The following is a 24,655-nucleotide window of genomic DNA, read 5'->3' as shown; positions in this document are numbered from 1 at the left end:
ACAGCTGTGTATCGCTGGATCAATGATACTCAGTTAAATCAATCTTCATCTGCCTTCTTCAGTCCCATTCCTCCCAAATAAAAATGTTCTGCTGTAAAAAGGTAGTCATGTGGAATGAATGAAGCTTTTAGCTTTTATTCCCTGAAATGGGAAAATTAAGGGTGTAGTATTTAGTCTAAATTATTTGAAATAGCAGTTGGTCTTTGCTTTTGTCAAATGCTGTGATGCTCTCTGATATACTGCTCTTTCCGTTACTGTTTCTTAATGAAGACAAATTCATCAAGTGCCATTTGAAATGCATCGCTGTTAGAATAACAAAAAGATACCGCTCCTTTTAAACTTGGTGACACTGCAGGCAGAGTACGCTCTGGAAAAAAAGACAAGACGTTATGTTCTGATTACAGTGACACTGTGTAGTTCTAAACTGCACATCAAGTAAATTAAGATGTGTTTGTAGTGGACCTCTTTCCAAAAGCCCTAAATTCTTAATATGTATGTTTATTATGTTTATATATTAATATGTTCCTTTCTCTAAAGGAAATACGGAGCATCACAGATGGCTTTCAGATATAAAGATAGTGAGAAATATCCTGTTCAAACAGTATTTCAGAAAAGTAAGCTCCAACACATAGTTGTGATAGATGTGCTTTAAGTCTCCATCTTGGCGATTCTGTTTATTAGTTGAATTGAGCTAAAAGTTGACACAGGAAACTTCAAAAACCTGCATTCAGCTGCACTCAGCTTTGCTCTCTATGAGCTTCCAAGGGGCAGCAATTTTATCTTTAAACTAACTTAGTTAGTTAAAGGATAAAGTTGCATTAGAAGATACCTTTAGAATAATTATTCTGTAACTATTCAGTATGCTCTGTATTTCTTCATTGCTCTTTGGGGATTAAGATACCTGGTGGTAATGAATGAGGCTATTAAAGTTTATAGAATAAAACTGATTTTATTACTAATGAGATGTAATGATAAAGGAATGCCAGCTTAGTAGTTTGAACTCTTAACTTAATGGCCTTGCTATAATAGAGATGGTTGTAAATTGCAGGAAACAAAGCTGGAGTTGGAAGTTACCTTTTTTTTTTTACATTTGTTTTTATGTCTGAATAATGTTGGTGTCTCAGGGCTGGAACCAGAGAATGGCTGAGGTTGGAAGGAACCTCTGGAGGCAATCTGATTTGACCTTCTTGCTCAAGCAGGCCTCCTAGTTATTTACTCTCGTATTTCCTGATCTGTTTTGCTACTTGCTTCTTAGCGTAAATGAGTGTTGGGACATCCTCTAATGGTTGAAGGAAGCTTTTTTCTTGCTCCTCCTGCCTTCTTTTGCCTTCTGCCACTGTTCATCTTTCTTAATTAACTATAAACTGAATTTACATGTGGTATTTCACCAGTCAAAGCTTTTTTCAAGGTGTAAAAGTCTATTAAATCTCCATACAATAGACTTATAATCAGCTGATTGGACTCAAATAGGCCTTTACGTGGTCAAACCAACAATTAAACATTATGAGAAGGGAAATGGGCAAATAATCTCTTCCCCTACATATTAATTCTAGAGGAAGCTGTTACAGTTTCAGACTGTTAATTTGCTGTAAAAGAAGCCTTGAGTTAGTGCAGCTTTGATTACTTCTGCTTGGTTTTAGCAAAAGGGTGTCAAATGTGAACATTCTCTCCTTTGGATCTTTATGATGATCTTCCAGGATGCTTTTTCCTTTCCTAGAAAGAAGATAGCAAGGGGTTTGGGGTTTTTATGTCATTTTTGAGCGGTGTGTATGGTGTATTGTGGGGAAACTCTTTCAAAATCTGATCAGGATAAAATGTTACTTGTTTTCAACAGAAAACAGTAATTTCTGTGGCAGGGTTGGTGGGAAGTATGTGCCTTCAGCTACAGAAAGTAGTTAGGGCCCTCTTTGGGGCCAGAGCTCTGACGTCTTTACACAGGAAAGGAAAGAGGAGGTGGGTAACAAGCTGTCTACCTTGTTGCTGTAGTAGTTGTGGTTAGTCTGAGCAGTCAAGGGAGATGTGCCCTCCAGGACAAGGGCTATTGGTGGCAAGGAATCTTGCCAAACTGTAACTTGTGGCTCACTCATGAGCTGTTGTTCTTTCTTAGAGTTTTCTTTTTAGCTTGTATGGTACCTGCACTTGCAGATAAAGATTTTCTTCCAGAAATAGCAAATGGAATAATCAGGTGAAGAAAGAAACAGAGGTGTCTCAAGATCTGTGTTTAAATGTGTCTCTGTGGCCTCCATGCAAGTCTGGGGGAGCATCTTGTGGCTGATAGATGATGAAAAATGTCCAGGTCTGGGCTTGGTGGGGGATTGTTTGCTTTTTTTCTTTGACTGCCTGGCATAGAAATATTTAAAGTTGCAGACTTTTAATGTATTATTATCTTCATTTTTAGGGAGATTGAGTCAGGTGAGTAACATTCCCATGGGTTTAAGTTTTAATTTTTGAATAGGGAAATGGTTTCCTGTGTTGTCCTCCGTTTTGCATATAAAGTAGGAGCTGTTGTCACTCTTGCTTTTAATAGCAAGACAGGATGACCACATGTGCATGTTGTTATAATCCATTCAGTAAAAAGACCCCTTCCAAATACCTATTATGGGGAAAGAGTGGTAGTGCTTTTTTCTGTGTGCACTTAATTCACCAAGTCTGTGTGCTTGCATACTAATATGATGGATGCCTTGGAAACCCCTATTAGCTAAAGAAAGTAGTATATAAGTATGAAAGTGGAGTATGAATCGCTTTTTATATTGAGCTGGGGTTGAAGGACTGTTTGTCTGAAAATGTTCTCAGTTCCTGTACAATTGATTGCTGGAGGAGGAGGGGTTACAGCTGCACAGTAGACATCTTCATTGAGACTATTTGTTAAGCAGTATATTCTTTAGAGCCAGTCACTTCATAACAAACTAAGCTGTTGATGCTACACATCCTATTTAGGGAACTTACAGGCTGTAATATTGGGAGAATGAAGCTAATGTAATCATCATTTATAGTTCATGAGGCTAATCTTCTACTTGCTCAAGCTTTCAATAATTAGTTTCCTTTGTATCTGTCTTTTGTATTGCCCCTTAAATGTAAAGTTCTCAGGTTCAGCAGCTTGTTTCACAGCCTGGCTTTAATCATTGCTGGGTCTGTCTCCTGTTTTCTTTGAAAATACTCAATAGTTTTTCTTCAAACGTAAGACTTACAGTCCTCTTTAATCTTGGCTTTGCCATTCAATCTGAGTCTGGCATAATGCTTAAGTAAAGGTTCAAAGAAAATTCACGTGCTCAAGTAATTAATGAATGTGCCTGTACTTAAAGAAGGGGAAGGAGAGAGAGCCTTTACTGACTGATCAAGGAGAAACTGAATTTCCAGTTAGTGTGCTAGAAAGGACTTGCATAAATATCCTGAATTCCAAATACTTTCTCTTGTCTCCAAATTACATCTGAGATGCTGATCTTTATGTTGATGCTACTTTATGGTCTCTGGTTTGTTTTTAATTTATGGCTGTTCTTCCTTCTTTCCCCTAGTTTTGTCATGCTGGAAATACTTGGAGCAAAATCAAATTCTGGTAAAAAACAGATTTATTACACTGTTCAAAGTATGTGTATCCTGCTCAATGGACAGCTGGGATCAGCACAGAAGAAAAGTATTTCGTGAAAGACAGCACGGACAGCAGACTGTCACTGGGAAAGAAGAAGATAATTTCATAGCAAATTTGTAGCAGGCTTGGAACACTGTCAAGTACAGGATGACAAGCAGCAGACATGGAAATGTTCAACTTCCACTGCCATTGTGATCTAACTCCTTTGCGCTTATTTTGCAATGCTTATCTTTTATTTAGTTTTATGATCCAAACTGGAAAAGAAACTATTTGAACATTAGGGAATGGAAAAGTGTCAACTTACTTTGGTTTTGACTAAATCGTTTTCTCTTTAGCCTTCCTTTCCCTCTCATCTGTCTTTTCCTCCACCCCGGTGCCTTTTTAAGTTTTTGACCATTTCTCATCCAAGTAATCTGACAAGAGAGATGTTCTGGGGGTTAGTGTCCTTTCCATTAAAAGTTGTGGTAGAAACAAAGCAGACAAGCTGTCCTGTCTGCTGTGTGTTTGTGCAGTTGCCCAAACTGCTCGTCTAATGGGCTCCTCCAGGGAGCATGTCCCAGCTCTGGCCAGTGTTGTCTTCCTGTCCTCCACGTAGTGAGTTACTGCCTTTTTTGGTTGTGTTGTTTCCTCCCTTGAATTCCATGAAGTGGACGATTCTGAACAACTCCAGTTAAGATCAAGATTTTTAAGAATTTTTATTTCCTCCCACCCCCCCCAAAAAAAACCCAATACTTGTTTATATAGTGATCAACCTATAGAGATTCTGGACTCAGCTGGAGTCTTGTGAAGTTGTAGTGATGAGCATTTGTATTTGTTTCTTTTGAAAAGCTGATAAAAAGTCCTTTTTTCCATTTCCCCCCCTCCTTTTTTAAACACTGTGTAGCTAAACGAGCCTTCATTTTGGAGACAGGAATTGTAAAGGATGTAACTTGATGAGTTTGTGACTTGCTCGTTTTAATAATTGGAGACTGTAAATAAACTATTTTGTGGAATGTTCGCATGCACAAACACTCGCTGAATCTGAACAAATTTTGGCTGCTTTAAAGGAGGAGCATGCATCTTACAGTGATGTGAACAGAAGCTGTTCCTGCAGGTTGTTGGAACATGGGGTTTTTCATTTACCTGCCATTTCTAGCCTGGTTTTGGCTATAGGCTTTAAGAATATGATCAGAATTGACTTTTCCTTTCTTTTCCACTTAGTATGTTTAATTCTACATGGGTAATAAGAATATTTTGCTCACTTGATAAAATCTTAGTTGCAGCATATTCTGTGGTGTTTATGTACCATGTCAATCTTAAAGATCTGTCTGATATAGTTTTAAAAGTTGTGATTTATTACTTAGTGATGAAGAATAACTCAGTTTATTTTGTGGTTTAGTTTTTACTTTATCTTTTTTGTTTTTATTTTTAAGGAGTATTGATGGTTGCTTTCAACCTGTTGAGAGCTAAGTGAGAGTGTAATAAGATATGGAGAGAGAAGCTGTGTAGTGAGTTTCTTTTAAAATGTGCTCTTCTAATTAGAAGTGTAAGAGCATCTCAACAGCTTTGGGGATATTAATCTTAGATTGAGATTTGCTGTGTTTCTGCAACATATAAAGTAAAAATAAATTGAGTATCATGTGTGGGTGTATGTGTAAGAAAGGAGGATAAGAGCTGAGAAATGTAGGCAGGATTCAGTAATTAAAGTCAGAAAGTGAATAGAGACTATTATTGTTTTATACTGTGGATCCTCTGAAGCTCTTGTGCTTTGAGTCATATGTTCTTTGACTCCACATGCACTCTGTAAGAAGGAGAGGAAGAAGACAATAAGAGAGGGAAAAGGCAATGGGACAAGTAATGATTATTTTCTACATGCTTTGGAAGGGTGTGAGAGTGGAGTGTGAATACACACACACACACACACGCATGTGTGACTGGGGTAATGTTTGAACAGAAATTTCACATACAGTGGTTTATTTACCTATTTTAAACTTAAATGTTGCAGTTAAATTTCTGCCCTCAAAATCTTGAAAAAGAAAAAAAAGACTTGAGACAGAAGAAGGACTGTTGTCTGTAGTATAACTGTGCTGCTTTGGTAGCTGTGATGAACAGACTTACTTTTTGGGCAAAGTAGTTGGGCATGAAAGCTCTTACCAATCTCTAGAAGCAGATGTGATCTACAGCCCTGATACTGCAGCATTCCATGCACAGATTGTGACTTGTTTACCCAATTCATTCCTCCTAATTGGAAAAGCAGGAAAAAAATGTAAGCTACCATCTTCAGCTGCAAAACTGAAAGAGTGAAAATAACGTGAAAAGAAAATATTGTCATGTAAAAGTACAAATACTTGTAACTTCGAGGTGATAATGATGCTGACAGTGTCCCCAGTACCTCCCAGCTGTGTAGTTCTCATCTGTAATAATTTAAACCATTCTTGTAAGAAATTGAAATGGTGGCTAAAGTAACTCCTGCATTTAAGTATATTAAAAAGGTAAGGAAGCTGGTGGCAACAAGTACAAACCAGCAGTTTCAAAAATGCTAAAGAAGGTTAAAGTGTCTGACAGGTCTGTGGCTCTGGGCCTAAAGGCCAACTGGCTCCGTCATCAGAAACCAATTCAGCCAAAATGGTGGTAGGATGGAGGAGCCCAGACTTTCCTTTGCTACCATTCAGTACCATGCTAACCCTCTGCTCTAGAGCCCTGCAATCTAGGAAAAATTCAATTTGCTTGATTTCACTAGTAACTATTAGCTGTTTAATCTGATACTCATGCAACAGTCTTGTGAAAAAAATGAAAAATTATCTAACTTCATAAATATTAAAGGACCTTTTATCTAAGAAAAATTCAGTCAGGTATAATGTAATTATCTCATTTCTATCTTATTAATACCACTGTGACATACTTCATGTTTTGCAAGTTAGTTGCTTTTAAGGAAGGTTATTTGTGTGGTAATTTACTCAGACCAGTAATAAGTGGAGAATTCAATACTGAGGATGGTCAACCACAGTAGCAGCTTACCTAAGGGTGCAATGGATTCCCCATCACTTGGAGTCTTCAAGGCAAAATTAGATCTGTTTCTGAATGGTATCTTCTACTTAAGCTAGCATGGATGGGGCAGTTGCTGTTAGGTTCCAGAGGGTGCTATGGAGGAAATTGTTGGTTTTATTGTCAAGGTCACCATGGTTGCAAAAGGTGAAAAATCACGACCTGCACAGTGGGAGCGTAGAAGAGGAAAACTTAAAGGCTATTACACCAATTGCTGAAGTCCTCAAATCTGTGCTTCTTTGGGTAATATGTTCACCTCGTAGCTTAACGTTTTTATACACGTAGTTCATTTTATATGCTATGCAGGACTTTACTTCAAGTTCCTCTTACTTCTAATGTGGTGGATAATTAAGATTATTCTTATGCCTTACTGTGAGCTGTGCTGCATTTATCTCTGCTTCACAGCAATTCTTTTTCTCAAACATTTTTTTTCCTGTTTAATTTTACCTTGGAGAGTTTGGCTGTCTGGCTTACAGTGTTGATGGTATGAGTGCTTATGGTGGCATAAGGAGAAGAGGGGAGTGAGGCGTGGGGGAGAAAATCACCTTTCTCTGGGGACAGAGAAACCACTGCTTTCAACAGTAGTGTTGGTTTATGCTGCTTTAAATGCAAATAGTTATGCTCTAGGATTACTCAGTGCTCCAGAAGTACATCCTGAGGATGAACTGAGATGTAAAACATAAGTCCTTTGCAGAATAGGCTAGCTCAGAGAGCAAATTTTTCTCTGAAAAGGCAACATGTCAAGCCTCTGCTATTTAAGTTCCTAAGTTTTTTCTCTAGCATCTTCTCTGTGAATCTATTTTGTTCCTACAAGTGCTGCTTGATTTAAAGTAAATGTCAGACAGGGAAATATGTAGCTGTGAAACTACTAACATGGAATGAGTTTAATTCCTTTAAGTGACCTATCCATTCTCAGCTTTATTACTGCATGGTCACTGCTTCCTTCAGTGCTCTTAAAATTGGAGCTGAGGGAGGGGAAGCTTTGTGCACAACTTGACCTTCCTCAAAATGAATAATTTAGGGACTTGACTGGAGAGGCAGCTCTCTCTTCCGTGTTTCCATTTGTCCAGCCTAGACAGTTTACTTGAAGCTCTCTGCATGTTTTTCTTTGCTTGGCTTATGAAATTCTTTCTCCCTTGGGCTTTATCCTACCTCTTGCTTTCTGAAGACTAGTGTGCTTGCTACCTGAACAGCCATCCTCCTCTTGCTCAGTTTCCCCTTTCATTTGAAGGTGCCACCAAGGAAGAGTGGGGAAAAGTGGAAGTCCCCTCAGCTTTAACATCAACACTATCACAGTTCAATTCTGTATCGTAAACCCCAAACCTCTTTAGCTCCATATACCTTTGTGAGAGTATGGAAAGGAAAGAAGGGCTGAGGAGGAGGCAGGCTGATTTCTGTGGAGAGTTATGACTCTCTTTCAAACTGGCTATTGCCATAGCCGACCTGCAGGGCTGAAGGCTGTGCTACCTGACTGAAGTAAAGAAGTAAGATCCAGCCCTGGAGCTGGTGAGGATTCTGAATGAAGAAAATTAACAGAAGATCAAAGCTTGCTAGAAGTGGCCTGAGGATGGGGTAGGGATAAATGTTTGGAAAAGTAGAAGTTAAATCTTGCATTTGAGTTCCTCTCTTATGCTACTGGTTTTGGGGGCAGAAGCATGGTAGCATGTGTGGGATTGCCTCGCAGAACTAATGCATAGGTCCTTTGTTAGTGATTCAACTTGTGCAGTCAGTGCCAGGATCTCTGGGCACAAGAGCAACTGAGGATCTGAATATTATATATGCAAGGTTAATGCAGCAGAAGTAAGAATATAGAGGTATGGGGAGAACAGTGAGCTGCTGTGAACATGATCCTGAAATGGGTTGGAGGTTGCTCACTCATTTTATTGCTTACCCAATTAAAATACTTGGAGAGATAACTGGGAACAATTGCTAGTTTGTTTGTTTGAGAGACTTGCAGTATAGAATGTCTGATAAACTGACCCAATATTGGCTACAGAAAGAAATGTTTGAGGATTGTTTTTATTAAAACTCTTACACTACAAAATCTCTAAGCTCAAGGAAATGGTATAGTAAAGCAAGGTCTCAGGATTAAGCATACAGAAAGATTTTTAATTTTACTTCTGTCTCATCTACACATGCTGGTGCTGTGTACTAACTATTATCTCTTTGGGGAACTGGGAGAAGATAGAACTCCCAGAGTCTGCATGGTTTTGGTCATCCATTTGCTTGCTGTCACACTTGGCATCTCATTTTCATTCTGCTGTTTCTGTTTCTGAAATGTAGAAACTAGGGTCACCTTCTTGAAAGAGGCATTGAGGTAGATTAACTCAGATTTGAGGAAAAAATGGATCTGATTCTTGTAGTGATAGTGTGGTTCATAAATTGCTTTGCAGTCTTAGAGTAAGCAAAGTCCGTGATTCAACTTGACTTGCCTCTATGTCTGTAGTCGGCTTCACTGGCTGAGAAGGATTGCAGGAAAACTGGAAAGTAACTCTGTGCTGGATAAGTTTGTCAAGTACTTTTACAAGTATAAAGGTAGAGGAGGGGATGGTGTTATCTTCCAAATCATTTGAGTTGAAGGTGGTAGCAGAGTGAAACACTGAGCAGCTAAGACTTGGTTGGAATTCTGTGATTTCAAAGTCCTTAGCCTACTCATTCCAATTGAAAGCTTTGAAAGGCTCAGCCCTATTTTACAGATACCAAAACCAACCAACCAAAAAAAAAACCAAAACACAAAAGAAGAAAAAGCTGATTGCAATTAACATATTAATGAAAGCTTCTGGTTTTAATGGCTTTCATTTCTGTGTCCAGCAACTAAATGACTTCTGCTTGTTTGTAATTTTAAGTATTGTAGAAGATGGTGATGACTGTCCTCACAAAATGAGAAATCAGAAAATTTAGGTTTCAGTTTTGAGCTGTTTTATTTTTCCTTCAGGAAAACTGATTTGGCCTCCGCAAATAAGAGCTAATGAAGAACTGTTCAGAAGTGAAAGCAAACACTACAGTGCATTCATATCTGCTGTTGACTCTTGTACCATCACTTCTGGGGAAAGGTGATTATGCAGCCTTAGCTACCAAGACCTCACAGATACAGCAGGCTGTTGTCAAGTTATGATGATGCTTTAAAGAACCTTTCTGCTGAGGAGCTTTCAGAAGCATAGCCAAAAAACGAAAACCCCAAACCAAACAACAACAAAACCCACCAAGGATCTAACTTTTCTGTTTTTAAGAAGGAAAAGGATGGGAAGGACATAGGTGGTGGGAGGATGGCACGGATAGAAGTTCCATGTTTGGGTAGCCTCTGGAAGTGGTAGTTTCATCTGGCCCCCTCTGTCAGGGATCACAGCTCTGAGGATGCTGCTACTGATTGTGGTGCCAGATTTTTTTCTTCTAGCCTGTGCCCTCTGATTTTGATGTCAAGATCTGCAAGATCTTCTCCCCAAACTTTGGATAGAATAACATGATCATCCAGTGTGAGTTTAACTTCAGGCATGCTGATTTTGTCCTTGTTTTTCAACCTATGTTACCTTGGTGTTTCACATGATCAGACTGCAGTCCCTGAGCAATCTTGATACACCATTTTCATTTGTCTTACTACTTTTTTTTGCTCATTTTAATGTTTCTCCATGTTGGACTGCGTTAAGACTGTAGTGTTTATGAAACATTTATCCTGTCTTGGTTTTGACAAATCGAGCCCTTGGAATATAATACTTGGCAGGCTTTTGGGTTGAATGCTGGAAAGTATAAGATTATATGCAGGCTGTAAAACACCACACTGCATCTGACCATGTAAATGTGAACTCTGCTATATATGATGTGATACTGCAAGGATTATTGTTTTAGAGGTTCTGTCCTGTCATTGTGTAATGCAAAGGTGTACCTACCTCTACATTGCCTTTTATTTAGGATTTGGAAGGCAAACAGATGACGTCTGGAGAATGAGCTTTGCTGGCGGAACTTCTCTTGTATGCCCTGTTCTCAAATGTGTCGTAACTGTTGATGACAACACTGGCAGTTTGCAAAGGTGCTACATAAAACTGCCTTGGCAGGGACAAGGCAGTATGGCAGATAATGGGACAGTGGACCTTGAACTGCTGAGGGAGTTAATTTGCATTTGTTAAAACCAAAATAAACTACTGCCCTCAACTAGGACTGCAAAAGCAATACAGATTTGATTGCATTCTTCCCTGGCAATCTCTAAACGATAGTAGATGCAGAACCCATGAAATTGTATGCTGAAGTTTTGGGGCTTGTGTGTGGTGGTGTTTTTTAAATAGCTTTGTGGTTATTGCTTTTCTATCAAATAATTTTTTTTACTGGAGAACTAAGTTTGTTTACAAATTAAAGTGTAAATGGGAATACATTCATTCAAGGTTTGTGAAGGTTAATGTGTCTGATTTATTTGTTTGGTTTTTGCTTGTTGTTGAGTTTATTGCAGGGATTGCAGTGATGGGGTAACAAACTGGTTACGTTGCTACAGGATTTGTGAGTGAGCTCTCTACACCTTGCACCGCAGCTTTTTAAGAAGAATGACTTGTAAATAGTCATTCCAAAAGTTGGGGGGAGCTTAACTCCCTTATTTTGGTTGTTTTTGTATGGAAAGTGAAAAGATTTAGAGTTCTTCCTGGCTAGAGAAAACAGAGGTTATTTACAATGAAGTGTTGCTCATTCAGTCCCTGAGGTTGTGGTGAAGGTTACTTTTGGATTTTTTTGTGAAAAAAAAAATATTTTTTAACTTGGAAACTTGAATGTTGCAATTCCATGGCTCTGTGGAACTACCAGCTCAGTCTGTCCCTCTGCTCAGCCAGCTCTGGGATTGGACAATTGCTGGCTGGTGCAGAGAAACCAGTCAGTTATAAGCATAAAATAAAGATCTTTTTAAATGTGCTTGGCTCAGTATGTCCTCAAGAACCAGCTTAACTAATTGCATTTTAAACCTCAGCAAGAGGAGCCAGAAGTCCAGCTTTGACAGATGTTCTTTGCTTTGTTTTGCTTCAGCAGCTCAGAGAAGATGATGATAAGTCAGCTGCCCAAATGTAGGCGTCTAGCACTGCTCAAAACGTCTCAGTATTCAAGACCCTGTATGGGATCAATGGATGTGGTGCAGGATATAGGGGAATCCTGCACCTCTCTGTAGCTGTGGCAGGAGACAAAACACAGAATTTGTCTGTGCTGAGGGGAAGTGTAGGTACCTGTGATTAGGCATCTGAATTCTAACCTAAATCTCCTTTGCTTTTTCAGCCCTCCATATCCCTCACTGCCCCTGTGCAATCCTGTACTACCAAATGGAGTAATGTCCCACAGGTCTGTACTGGGACTGGTACTCTTAAATATCTTTATTGATAGACATAGTGGGGTTGAACGCACCCTTGGCAAACCCTTGCAAGTTTGCAGGTGATGCTGAGCTGAGTGGTACAGTCGATTGAGTGGAGGGAAGGGGTGCCACCCAGAGGAACCTTGGTAGGCTTGAGAAGTGGGCCTGTGTGAACTTCATGAAGTTCAGTGGGGCTGACAAGGTCTGGCACCTGAATCAGAGGAATCATCAGTATCAGTACAGGGTGGGTGGAGAATGGACCAAAAGCAGCCTTGCAGATAAGGACTTGGGTATTCTGGTGGATGGAAGACTGGACATGAGCTGCCAATGTGCACTTACAGTCCAGAAACCAACCTTATCCTGCGCTGCATTAAAGGCAGAATGGCCAGCAAGTTGAGGGAGGTGATTCTGCCCCCTACTCTGTTCTCATGAGATCCCACCATCCAGCTCTGGGGCCCACAGTACAAGGAAGAAATGGACCCGTTAGACTGGGTCTGGAAGAGGGTGGAAAAAGAGACCTGAGAGCTGGATGACCTCTCCTACAAAGAAAGGCTGAACTGTCTGAGTGCTCGCAGCCTAGAGGAGATAAGGCTCTGGGGAGACCGTATTGTGGCCTTTCCTCTTAAAGGAGACTTACAAGAAAGGTGGAGAGAGACTTTTTACCAGACCTTTTAGTGTGATAGGACAAGGGATAATGGTTTTAAACTAAAGGAGGGTGGAATTTTATTAGATAGAAGGAAGAAACTATTTGGTATGAGAATTAGTATGGTAGTGGTTAGCCACTGGGACAGGTTGCTCAGAGTAGTTGCAGATGTCCATCCCTAGAAGTGTCCAAAGCCAGATTAGATGGGGCTCTAAGCAACCTGATCGAACTAAAAGATGTCCCTACTCACAGCAGTGGTATTAGAATAAGATGATTCTTTACAGTCTTTTCCAAGCCAAACCATTCAATCATTCTATATTATTACAACATTTTTAGTGAAATGCTGAGTTTCTCTTCCAACAGCACGGGCCATATTTTGTTGCTGGATATGTAGTGCTCTTCTCATCTTCAACTTTTTAGCTTTCCCTGTTCCCACAATGTTCCTGAAATTTGCCTTTGTTCCTTCCATAAAGTTTCTAGAGCTATACCTTATGTATCTGCCTAAAAATGCATTTTAAACTATTCTGTTCTTTTGCTTGCTCTGTTGCATGACCGCATCAATAAAAGTCCTCTTCTAAAGAGCACTTCACAAAGTATATGTCTAGATTTGCAATGAACAGTAAAATCTAGTTGTATGATAATGTAACTCTCGTGAGTGCTGCACTCTGTCTCCCATGAAAATTGTTGGGCTGCTGTCTTCTCTCCAAGAGTTTGTGAGTTATAGTTGCTTTTGAATTTTGCCCTCTTTTTTTTCTTCTGTGCCTCTCTGTAGTTGCTTATAGTTTCTTCTGGCATTTTTGAGTGACTCATGTAATACATCCTTGACAGGAACACTTACCAGAACAGATGAAAGACATTGTAATGAAAATAACATTTTCTGGTAACAGCAACTGCCAATCTAAATGTGTATCTGCTTCAACTGTAAGCATAAGGATTTATGAGTCCTGCAGTCATCAAAGAGGAAATGTCTTTCCAGGCTGGTAAAGTCCTTCATGGGACAGAAAAACTCTGTAGGTTCTTGTCCCAGGTCTGTCCATCACTGAAGACAGAAACATTAGAACCTTGAACCTCGTGAACACAGGTTTGCACCACATTTTCAGACTATCTTAGTTGACTACAGGAGTTTGATTTTATTTATTTATGTCTCTAAAAGATAATGGTAAATTCTGTAGCATGCTGAAATATTAGGCTTTACTTTACTCCCTTTATTTTGAGACTGTATACCGTGCAAGTTGCTTTATATCTTAAAAAAGCTTGCTTTGACATCTCTCTCTGAATGCCGAATGCTTTGTCTTGATCCAGAAAACTATAGGGGCCAAAGGAAATATTTCTTGTTGAAATGCACCTTGTCAAAACAAAAATTTCAGTGTTGGGAAGTCTGGTTATTTTCAAAGCACCAATGAAGGATCAGACAGACCTGGAGTGTTTGGTCCTGGAGTGGAAACCCTTGTGGTCACAGCTGAATTCTCCTGCCTGCTCAGACAGTTTACATATTTGGAATGATTTTTGAAGCAGTAAGTCAGCTGAAGTGGAGCTGCCTGCGCAGAAGTGCTGAGAAACAGGAATGTGCCTCAAGTCAGTTTTAAATGTGTTCTTTAGAATACCTTATCTGAGACTCTGGGCAGAAACATTCTGCATTTTCAAACCTTAGGAGGATGTATATGTCTATTCTCTTGTCCTCAGTCCAGAAAGATCAGGTTTTTAAGAGTGGGGGAGGGGTGATGGTGGTGATAAGTGCCCTGTGCTGTGGGACTGAGCCCAGCCAAATCTTCCTTTTGAAGCTGTGCAGGTGTGTAGAAGAGAAAGGAAAATGCATGAGGACAGGCAGGCCAGGATGATGGACCATGTGGTGCAGTGGTTATTTCCGGTTGAGAGAGAGAGGAATGCTGAGATTCAGTCTCTGGTTTTAAACAAACAGAACAACAGCAACAAACATGACCAAAAGAAAACAAATGAAGAAAGAAACCAAACTAAAACCTCCACCCAGGTATTTTTATATGTACTCTTGTCTTTGACAGGAGTGGCGTTTGTTCTTTCAGGATGCTCTCTAAATTGTCTGAAATACTGTTTTGAAGCTGCTCAGGCAGAGGATGAACTGCAAAGGGGGGAATATTGTGTGTTTTGGGAAGTTATTGAAAGCCCAATGTTTCTGTTCAGTATTAGAGGTCTGCCATCAGTCTGAGCTGAGAGGCTCTGACGAGTGAGGGAGCATCTCTTCTGTGCATTGATCAAATGTAGGTGTCTGATGAGAGCTTGCTTTTGCAGCTTTGAGTTCAGAAGGTTGATGTCATGAAACTTGAAGCAGTTGCAGAATAGAGGGGTTTCCATGCATAGACAGCTGGTGGAACACTGTTCTCAAGATTTACCTTTATCAAAGTCCTGAGACTTTTTTGTTTACCTTGAAGGATTTATTGTAAAGTACTTAACTGCTGCAGTCTAAGAGAAAGAACAGCTGGCAGGTGTCATCAGGGAGTTTCTCCCTGAATCTGGTAGCTACTTTTGAGAGAGCTCATTTGTTGCTGTTTCACTATCAGGAGGGATGCTGAAAGGTTTCTTTTTCTGGTGCTCTTGAGCTACTGAAGCCATTGGTTCATTAGTAACCAAGGAGCAGAAGCATTTACAGGAAAAGCTCCTAGGTGAGCTGGCAATAGACTTTGCTCTGAAAGAAAAGTTGTTTTGATCCCGTTTGTTTATGCTGAAGGGTGAGGAATTGTGCAGAGTGATCCAACTGCTGATGAAGTATCTTGTAAAATATGAGTTGGGAAGCAAAATTAATATTAAATCATCTGATCAGTCAAGCGACCCTACAGAAGGGACCAAGAATAATGACTTTACCTCAGAGAGTCATTTAGTGTTGTGTAATGTCAGATAACTACATTAAACTCAATACTGGGCAGCATAATATGGGAAGAGAATTTGTTAAATACAGAAATCTGGGGAATATCAGATGTTCTAAAGTGTGATCTCATTTTATGATCTCTGGAAAAGGTATAACTTGGGTACATTTAATGATATGTCTTTTAAACTATCTATAATAAGGACAAGAGTGTAATTTTTGAGGTACCTCCTTCTCCTTTGGCATACCTTCAGTAAATAAAGGAGAGTAACTGGACTGTCAGATGTTGCCTATAATAGATTTTGATTCACTTGTGACGCAGAAGTTGAACTAAACAGTTATAATACTGGGTTGAATATCTTCTCTTGGATTAGAGTGAGGGCTGAACCTGCTTCCATACCAACATATTTCTAGAACCTCTTTTGGTTTTCAAAAAGCATTGTACTTGATGGACTAATCTTCAGTAGGATTGCTTTGTCTTGGGGTGAACAGAGGGTCATCAAAGGAGTCTGTTAGCATCAAGTGGTGTTGGGTATTTTGGCTTAGTGTTGAATTTGGGTTTTTTTCTGCAACAATTAAGGAAACGTAACCATTCTTACAAACTGGTGGTTGGAGCAGCAACATTTGTAGAAATTTTTTGACAAATTAGTAGTAAATCTAGAGAAATTGGATCTTTGCTGATGGGCCAGGGAAGAGAGTAGTAGCATCTTGCCAGTCATATGCTTTCATACTTCAAGTTAGAAGTGGATAAATGTGATGATTAATTCCAGAGAAAGATGAATTTGTTCTGTGAACAGCTAGTCCTATTGCAGTGTTTTGCTATGTATAGCCTCTGTTTTTAAACTTCTGCTTCTAGAGGGCTGTCGTGGCAAGCTGAAACATCTTGTTAAGTGGGAAAGCATTATCAGGAGGGTGACTGTATTTAAGCCTCACACAAACAAATTCATTTAAGTTTGAAACCTGGAAATAATTCTTTCTTGGACAGGAAGAATCTCATCCCCAATAAATGAAAGATGATATTGGGTCCCAACAGATCATTGTGGGGTATCCATGTTGAGTTTTGCCCTATTCGAGCTGTGATTTAAGGACAAAACTGTAAATTCCAGCTTATGTACACGCTATGAATTGAATAAACAATTCAATTAGCTGACTACTGTGGTGGCTTCTATTGATGGAGACCTATATCATATGCTACATAACATGATTTAAAAGATCTATATTATACAGGAAAGAATTAAGTTAGAATGAACATAAATCTGTTAATGTGTAATCTTGACTTGTCTTGGACTTGGTTGCTGTGCTGATCCTGACCAGAATAGCCTTGAAATAATGTTACATTGGACTTTTCAAAAAGGGCACTGAAATTTAAAAGTAACTTGCTGGTGCTTCTGAGATAAAAGGCAGTAAATATAATCTGAATCCTCTTCTCACAAAGTAGCTATGTCATAATTACTATCCAAGGGAAGAATACAAAGGCCATGCCAAAGTGTTGTTTGATACCAGGCTGGTTATCTTTTGCTTTTGAACACTATGATTAGCAATTTGGAGGTTCCAGTGGTTCTAAGACTACACTGCAGAATATGCTGAGTTGGAAGGGATCCACAAGGATCACCTAAGTCCAGCTCTTGGCCCTGCACAGGACCATCCCCAAGAGTCACACCATGTGTCCGAGAGTATTGTCCAAACATTTCTTGGTCTTAGTCAAGCTTGGTGTTTGACCACTTCCCTGGGGAGCAGCCTGGTCCAGCACCTAACCATCCACTTGGTGAAAAAATTCTTCCTAATATCTAACCTAAACCTCCTCTGACACAACTTCAGGCGCTTCCCTCGGGTTCTGACAGTGGTCACCCCAGGGAAGAGATCAGTGCTTGCCCTTCCTCTTCCCCTCACGAGGAAGTTGTAACTGCAGTGAGGTTTCCCCTCAGTCTCCTCCAGGCTGAACAGACCAAGTGACCTGAGCTGCTCCTCACAGGGCTTCCGCTCAAGGCCTTCACCATCTTTGTTGTCCTCCTTTGGATGCTCTCTAACAACTTAATACCTTTCTTGTATTGTGGTACCCAAAACTTCACACAATACTCAAGGTGAGGCTGCCCCAGTGCAGAGCAGAGGGGGACAACCCCCCCCCTTCCCCCTCCCCTCCATCCCTACCCTCCTGGTGATGCTTTGCCTGATGCCTCCCAGGACATTTGACCCTCCTGGCTGCCAGGGCACTGCTGAGTGGTATTCAACTTGATGTGAGCCTTTAATGGCAAGGTGAAGTCTTGCTTGTTGTTCTGAAATATTAGAAGCATGAAAATATTGTGATGTTAAGTGTTTCCATTTAAAAACAGACAAACAAAGAGAAAAGAAACACAAATGTAAGGAGGAATTTCTCATTCTGTTGCGTGTGAGACGTTATATGTGGTGATGGGAGAAGAGGAAAGAAGATAACCCCAGGAGTCACCAGCTGCTTATGAAGCTGAGAACTCTCTCTTCCACTTTGCCATTTCATGGTGTATTTTTCCTGCAGGTTTATATTCTGTGTGCTCAGATTTCACTGTATTAGAATATTGCTTTTGTGGCACTGAGCACCTTGGATCTGTATGGATGATGTTTTTGTTTCAGCAGGAATTGTTTCAAAGATGTTGAAAAGTGATTAAAATGCTTAATTTTACAGTGGTCCTATGAAGACAAATGATGACTATGGAAAGGAGCTTTTCTATGAAGTTGTTCAGAGTTTGTAAGGAATTCTGTCTTCAGACTGTTGAGTGTGCTCATTTAGAGTGTACTTTCTAGAGATTAATTACACTTAATTGTATACATACACTGAGAGACTCCCAGTCTCTCTCCTCTTGCCTGTCCTAATTTTTCTCCATCTGTTTTATGCTCCTTCGGCTGCACCATTACTCACTTCCCTAATGTCCTTCATCCATTCATGCCTTTTGACTCCTCCACCTTAACCAGTCAGCTGTGCTTCTGTCTTCTCCTCCACTGTCTTTCTGTGATGTATTTTCACCAAAGCAAAACTACTGCTGTTTTTCCTCCCATAGTTGAGTATAACTGGGAAAAAATCCCCAAACAAAGCCACAACTACATGCTTTTAGCAACAAAAATATAGTTCTGAGTTGAACAAAGCTATATTTTTTCCATTTGCTGCAAATTTTAAGTACTGATGGAGGAACCTTGGCCTCTTATATGTTCCTTTAGTGTTTTGTTGCATAAGGAATTAAATAACTTTTGAAGAAAATACAGTATCTCTTATTTGAATAACTACTCTCATGGTTAATCTGTGGCACTGTGTAACTTGTGATTCTCATTCATGTGGGCAAAAGCCCTAGGAAATAGGGATTAACATATATTAAAATTAAGTTTAAGTCAATTTGTCTGGTAAGAAACCATGGTATTTAGCTGAATCAGAGTGAACTGTTGCATAGAGAGAACAAATTACGTGGTCTTGGAGTTTATATTTGATTGTCTTATTGCAACTATAGATAACAGAAAACTGTCTACCAAATTTGTCATATCCACAGAAAGGGATGTCTAATTATTTTACTCTTAGAGTTTGCTAATCTTCTCGTTAGTGTTTCTTCTCACATTATGAAAAACCAATATAGATAGAATGTTTTTACTTTTTCATTAAACAAAGGCATTAGAGGCTTGCTTTTTCCTCACCTGTAATTAAAGCCAGGTATTCCTGCATTTGTGAAGGCAATAGATGAAAACTTGATTTAGAAAAAAATACTTTCGGGCTTGCTGACTTCAAAAGAGCAAATTTTCTTAGTGCAAGCAGTTTTAGGACATTGTCAGCATATTTTAAAAGGTAGAGTCTCGTTTCTAAATGAAACTCTGTATGCATCTTTATCTTGTAATGATTTTAAAAGCTGAATTTGGATTAACTTGATGTAGTCATCAACATGTTTGATCAATATTTACTTTTTGGGAAGATGTGTGATGTTTAGTAATATTCTGAATCGTAGTTTAAGAGGTCATCCAGAAAATATCCTTCTGATTCCTTTATTAGTGTTAACCTGGTGATGAGAGGATAGTGAAACAGTCCTGTGTAACTTCAATAACCACCTTTGTAAGGTGAAGACCTTTAAATGATTCTATGATTCTAAATGACATATAACCTGGAAAGTCACTTTTTAAAGACTGCCTGAGAGAAACTACAATCCAAAAGCTTTCCTTCTCCCTGTACTCTGGTCATCTATCCCTTTTCAGCCTACGCGGATCTGTAAATGGCATTTTAGTTTTAGTTACTGATTATCTGTTTCTCTACACACACCTGTCAACCTAATTTAGGTAATGTTTTCTTTCCCCTTCAGGTATGTTGAGCATAGATCACTGTGTAAGAGGTTTGTGTTTCCATAGGCACATGGAGTTAAAATTCAGTGGAATCCATTCATTTTAGGATAGGGACTTTAGTCCAGACAGACTTTGCAGCATTTATTGGCGTAAATCAGATTATTAAAATCAGGCACACAGGATCAGAATTTCCAAGATCTACAGACTTATACTTGTTTTGACTTCAGGGAGAACTGGCTAAATTCTAAATTATGGCCATGAGGCCTTAGCTACATGTAGGTTATAGGTAGTTATTCTTGAAGCACAACACAGGTATCTATTAAGTGTTGTACTTATCACATGTACAGGAGCGTATTTGTAAGTAAATGTAGTGGCTTAATTCAGGCAAAAGTATTGTGCATATGGTGTTTGGGTTTTTTTCTTTTCTAACACTTTTTTAATTGGAAGGATATAGAAGAGGAGGACTTGAGGTGGCTGTAGTCCAAAAATACCAGTTCTACTTCTGTTATTCTATACAAAGTTGATTCCACTAGTGTCTAAATATGGTTGATGTTAGTGTCTAGCATTGGTTGTAGCAGACAGCATTTGTTTTGGCTTTTCTGAAGTGCAATATAGTTTTAAAATTACTTCTTCATTTTAAAACATTTTTTTCTGTGCCCGGGTTTTATTCTAACCATCTGAAAAAGATTTAGAAGCACAAGCGGAAAATAAAAATTAGCAATTGTAGCTGAGGGGGTAAAACTGCAAGGATTATTTACCCTCATGCTTCACTAAATAAGCTGGTGGACATCTGGGATTAAATGAATGTACTCTCACTCATTGTTAGTGTGTTGTACCAGTACGTTCATGCTGTTGATTGTATGTCTGAGACATCCATGCTGGGCCTTTGTCTGGGAGAAGAAGGCTGAGTTAGCTGCACTGTTGATCACTTACAGCCTGCTAATCCTGCACATTACATTTGTGATTTGGTTTATAGGAATGTGAAGAGAGAGAAGGACTAATGTTTCTACTTAAATGCAGTGAGTAAGCTGGATCTCTGTGAGGCAGGTGGGACATCTGCTAGGCTTGAGTGAGCAGCCAGCGCTGAGTTAGCTGCTCGTTCTAATAACAGCTAATTTCCTTTGTCCTCAGAGGAAGTTTGTACATACTTTTCCCCTGTCCTCTCACTGCTTGGGTTAGCTGATGATGGAACCTGCAGCCTGTTAAAATGTGCAAAAAGGAGGTCCCTGTTCTTTCTGCAGTTTCAGGAAAAATATGCTGGATGCAGAGAAAAGCTGCTCATGGAAGAAAAGATGAGCTGGAAAAGCTTTCATCCACATTCTGGAAGAATGTTTGAGGAATATCTGCTGAATACAGGGAATTAATTTGGTTTAATTTATGGGAAAGCAGAAATACTGCCATTGGAAAGAAAATCTCTACTAATAAAGGGCTTACTGCTGTCCCTGTCTTTTCTTAAGATAATAAATCACTCAATTGGGGCGTGTTCAAGAGAGCAAGGCTAGCTCAGTTTGGGTTTCAGTGAGGGCATGGTATAGTTTGTGGGTTTTTCGGTTCCTCGTGGTACAAATAGAAAGGGATTTCTATAGAAATAGAAAAGGATGAGAAGCAATGCTGGTTTTTATGTAGTCATGTTCACACTCACCTACTCAGTCTACATGAAGAGCCATACAGTTTAAATTCCTGCAATGTCTGAGACTCATGGTTTCTCTTTCAGAGTTCAGATGGGTCCCTCTCTGAAGTTGTGCAGAAGTGGAAGGAATATCAGCTCCAGTGCCAAAAATACTTATATGAGACACCCCCTATTGTGGCAGGTATGCTAGTTTGGTCAAAATAGGATATATTAGTTTTTGAAATGCATTATAACAGTAGCAAGGTGGTGATTATGAACTTGAAACTACTTCTCCAGCTTCCTTTCTGGTCCACTGCTTCTTTATCCCATTTGCTTCTGCCTGCTCTCTGTGGGACTCTTCCCTCTGCTGAGGAAGCATTTCATAGAAAAATTTCATTCTAAAGATGTTTATCCTTAGGTCCAGAGTGTTTTGCAGTGTCAAGTGGTGGCTGTAGCACATCAAGCAGCCCACTAATGTAATACTTCTGTAACTTTTATAGGTCTCAGGGTGTTAGGAAATCTGGAACCATGCTGTTCCTATTGAACTTGGAGTTGGTGGGTTGTAAAGTTGGTATAAATTATTTTGAGCATTGTAAAATGCTGAAATGGCTTTGGAAAAAAAAATAAGTGAGTTAAGAAAATGAGAATGTAGCTTGTCGTAGTGTTTGGGCTGCTGTAATGTGCTGAGAACATCTGTGATGTGCCAGCATCATGGTGTTTAGAGGACACTGGTGCCTTGTCAATGATACAGCTGGACACCATGCAGCCTCTCATGCTTCAGTGCATTTGTGACACACTGAAGAAAGATAAGGTGGGTCCAAAGTTGTGTCTGTAAAGCTGTCAATATTCCTTGTCTTAGCTATGTAATTATGGCAGAATGAGAGCAGGAGCTGATGACAGCAATGGCAGGGACACATTTGTCTCCCTCTGCTCCATTATCCTGTTGAGCAGTTGAGTGCTGCCCTCTAAGAATGACAGTTTAATAAATCTGAAGTTGAAATATTATCATGTTGATTAAGCTGTAATGCCGAAGTTATGGTTGTGTGCGTGTATTTTGTTGATGGATCTATATATTAGGCTAGACTTTCCAGCTGCACGACTGTGAACCATTCTGAGGAATTAGTATTCGTAGCAAAAATTATTTTAATTAAGCTGAGACACATAAGTGTGTAAAAGAGAAAAGATGGTAATGGATAAGTGTTAATTTATCTTTCTTGCCTATTGATTTAAGTCTAAGACCCTAATCTGCTCTTGAGTTCCTTCCTGAAACAACAGTTTCCTGTGTGGGAATAAACTCTTAGAAAAATGTCATTTAATTGTACATCAAAGCTTAAATGCCTAATGCTGTTATGGCTTAAATACATGTCTGTATTTTCTTTTATACTCTGCTCTTTAGTCTTTTCCTTCTTGCAGTATTAATACAAGGCAGTGGCACAATCCTCCCTTCTCTCTCTCTGCAGAAGGCAAGTTCTGCAACAGAACGTTTGATGACTATGCCTGCTGGCCAGATGGACTGCCTGGCACCTACGTGAATGTCAGCTGCCCCTGGTATCTGCCCTGGGCTAATGCGGGTAAGAGCCTTTTTCTTTTAGGCAGAGCTTTAAACTTGCACTGTTTTCCTTGCACAGTCTTAGCAGGGATAAGATTGGCTTAAATGGCTGTGTGTGCAGGCAGTTTTCTGTAACATAAAAGTAGGAATGAGGATTAGTATGATATGCTCTATCCCTGTTTAGCCAGAAAAAAATGAAAATGAGGAAAGAGGCTGTTCTTAAAGGTTGCATTTAGTTTGGATTTTTTTTTTGCTCTCATCTGGTTTTGCTGCTTGAGTAGTGGTGACTATTATTAAAATAGCTCTGTGGTACTTGTTGAAGGCTATTTCACCGTGATAATGGCTGAGATGGAAATGGAAAACTCAGATAAAAGTAACAAAGCTAACTGGTAGGTCATCCTGTTGTAGATACAGACAAACAGGTTTAAAGTGAAAATGTTTTATGCTGCTTCCTTAGCACAAACTTATTTCTCAGAATGCTGCAAGATGAAGGCATTGTCAGTGGTTGCAAAGACTTTTTCTCTATGAAGGACTGAGTGTTGCCTTTAGGTTTTACAGCCTTATGTACTTGTATACTTGAAGGCAATGTGCATTACATCGCTTTGTCTAGTATTCTGTCTTTGAAACCAGTGATTTGTATAGCTTGTTCTTTGTAAAGACCCTTCCATGTTTTGGAGCCTAAATGAAACAGTTTTTTAGCTGCTACCTTGGTAAGGAGAAATAGCTTTGGCTTTCAACAGAGGATGTTGGTTAATGATTATGTATCAATTTGACTGATGGATATAAAGATGGTTTAAGTGTGGAGAACGTGTTGGTATTAAAGGGACTTCAGGAATGACAAAGAAAAGGGATGGGATGGTCTGGTCAGAGGTTACTTAGATGTGTTGGGTAGTGTGGGACCTGTGCATAATACAAGTGGTATGAAATAAGGGGTGGAGATTGTTTTGGGTCTGGCTGTGTTGAAGGCAGCTTCCTTTGCAGCAGCCCATATGGTGCTGTTCTTTGTGTTCTTTGTGTTTACAGCTGGAATTGCTGATAATGCACCAGTGGCTGTTGTTGAACGGTGCTTTCAAAGCATCAAAGCACTTGCTCCAAGCCCTGCCCAAGGCCAGCAGGCTGGGTCTGCAGGAGGTTGGGAGGCAACATAGCTTGGACAGTTGGCCTCATCTGACCAAGGGGATATTCCCTACCATAGGATATTGTACTTGGCAATAAAAGCTCAAGGAAAGGGGGAAGAAAAGGGTAGGGGCATTTATGGTGGTGTTTTGTCTTCCAAAGTAATGGTTTTACATGCTGAGGTGCTGCTTTTCAAGAAGCAGCTGGATATCTGCCCACTGATTGGAAGCAGTGAATAAATTCCTTCTTTTGCTGAAGGGTTGGTGGTATGTGCAGGTGGAAATCCCCACACTAATATCAGAATATCATCACAACAAAGGTTAAAAGTTTACACACACACAGTAATACTGCACCCCTTGTCCCTTCACCGCTAACCACAAAAAATTCTCTATAGGGGAATAACTACGTGGCAACATCCAGTTCCAGTTTTTCCCACTGCCTCTCCCAGTTACTTGTTTATCTTGACCAATAAGATTTTTCCATCTTAATCTTGACCAATAAGATTTTTCCATCTTACTTTCTCCCCCATTTTCTTGAGGAGGGAAAGTGGCTGGATGGTTGTTTGGCAGCCAAGCAAAGTAAATTCATGGTTTCCACCATGGTAGTTCCAGGGGCTGCAAAGAAGTCTCTACTCTGGTGCCTGCAGCATCCTCTTCAGATTACTATTAAAGATGTTATGCTTTTAGAATGGATA

General features: G+C 39.6%; 1 protein-coding gene across 1 annotated transcript in view; it reads left to right on the top strand.

Moving 5' to 3' along the window:
- GLP1R (glucagon like peptide 1 receptor) overlaps nucleotides 1–24,655 on the top strand; it is an 85,793-nt gene that overhangs the window by 9,587 nt on the left and 51,551 nt on the right. Inside the window, exons 2-3 of the mRNA XM_050316244.1 lie at nucleotides 21,402–21,498; nucleotides 22,757–22,867. Coding sequence (XP_050172201.1) covers nucleotides 21,402–21,498; nucleotides 22,757–22,867 — 208 coding nt within the window. The remainder of the gene's footprint in view (nucleotides 1–21,401; nucleotides 21,499–22,756; nucleotides 22,868–24,655) is intronic.

The sequence above is a fragment of the Myiozetetes cayanensis genome, unplaced genomic scaffold, assembly GCF_022539395.1.
Source record: "Myiozetetes cayanensis isolate MyiCay16 unplaced genomic scaffold, myiCay2020 scf2-11, whole genome shotgun sequence".
NCBI classification, from domain to species: Eukaryota; Metazoa; Chordata; class Aves; order Passeriformes; family Tyrannidae; genus Myiozetetes; species Myiozetetes cayanensis.
The sequence above is the reverse complement of the archived record's forward strand: the minus strand, read 5'-3'. Positions and strand labels throughout refer to the sequence as shown.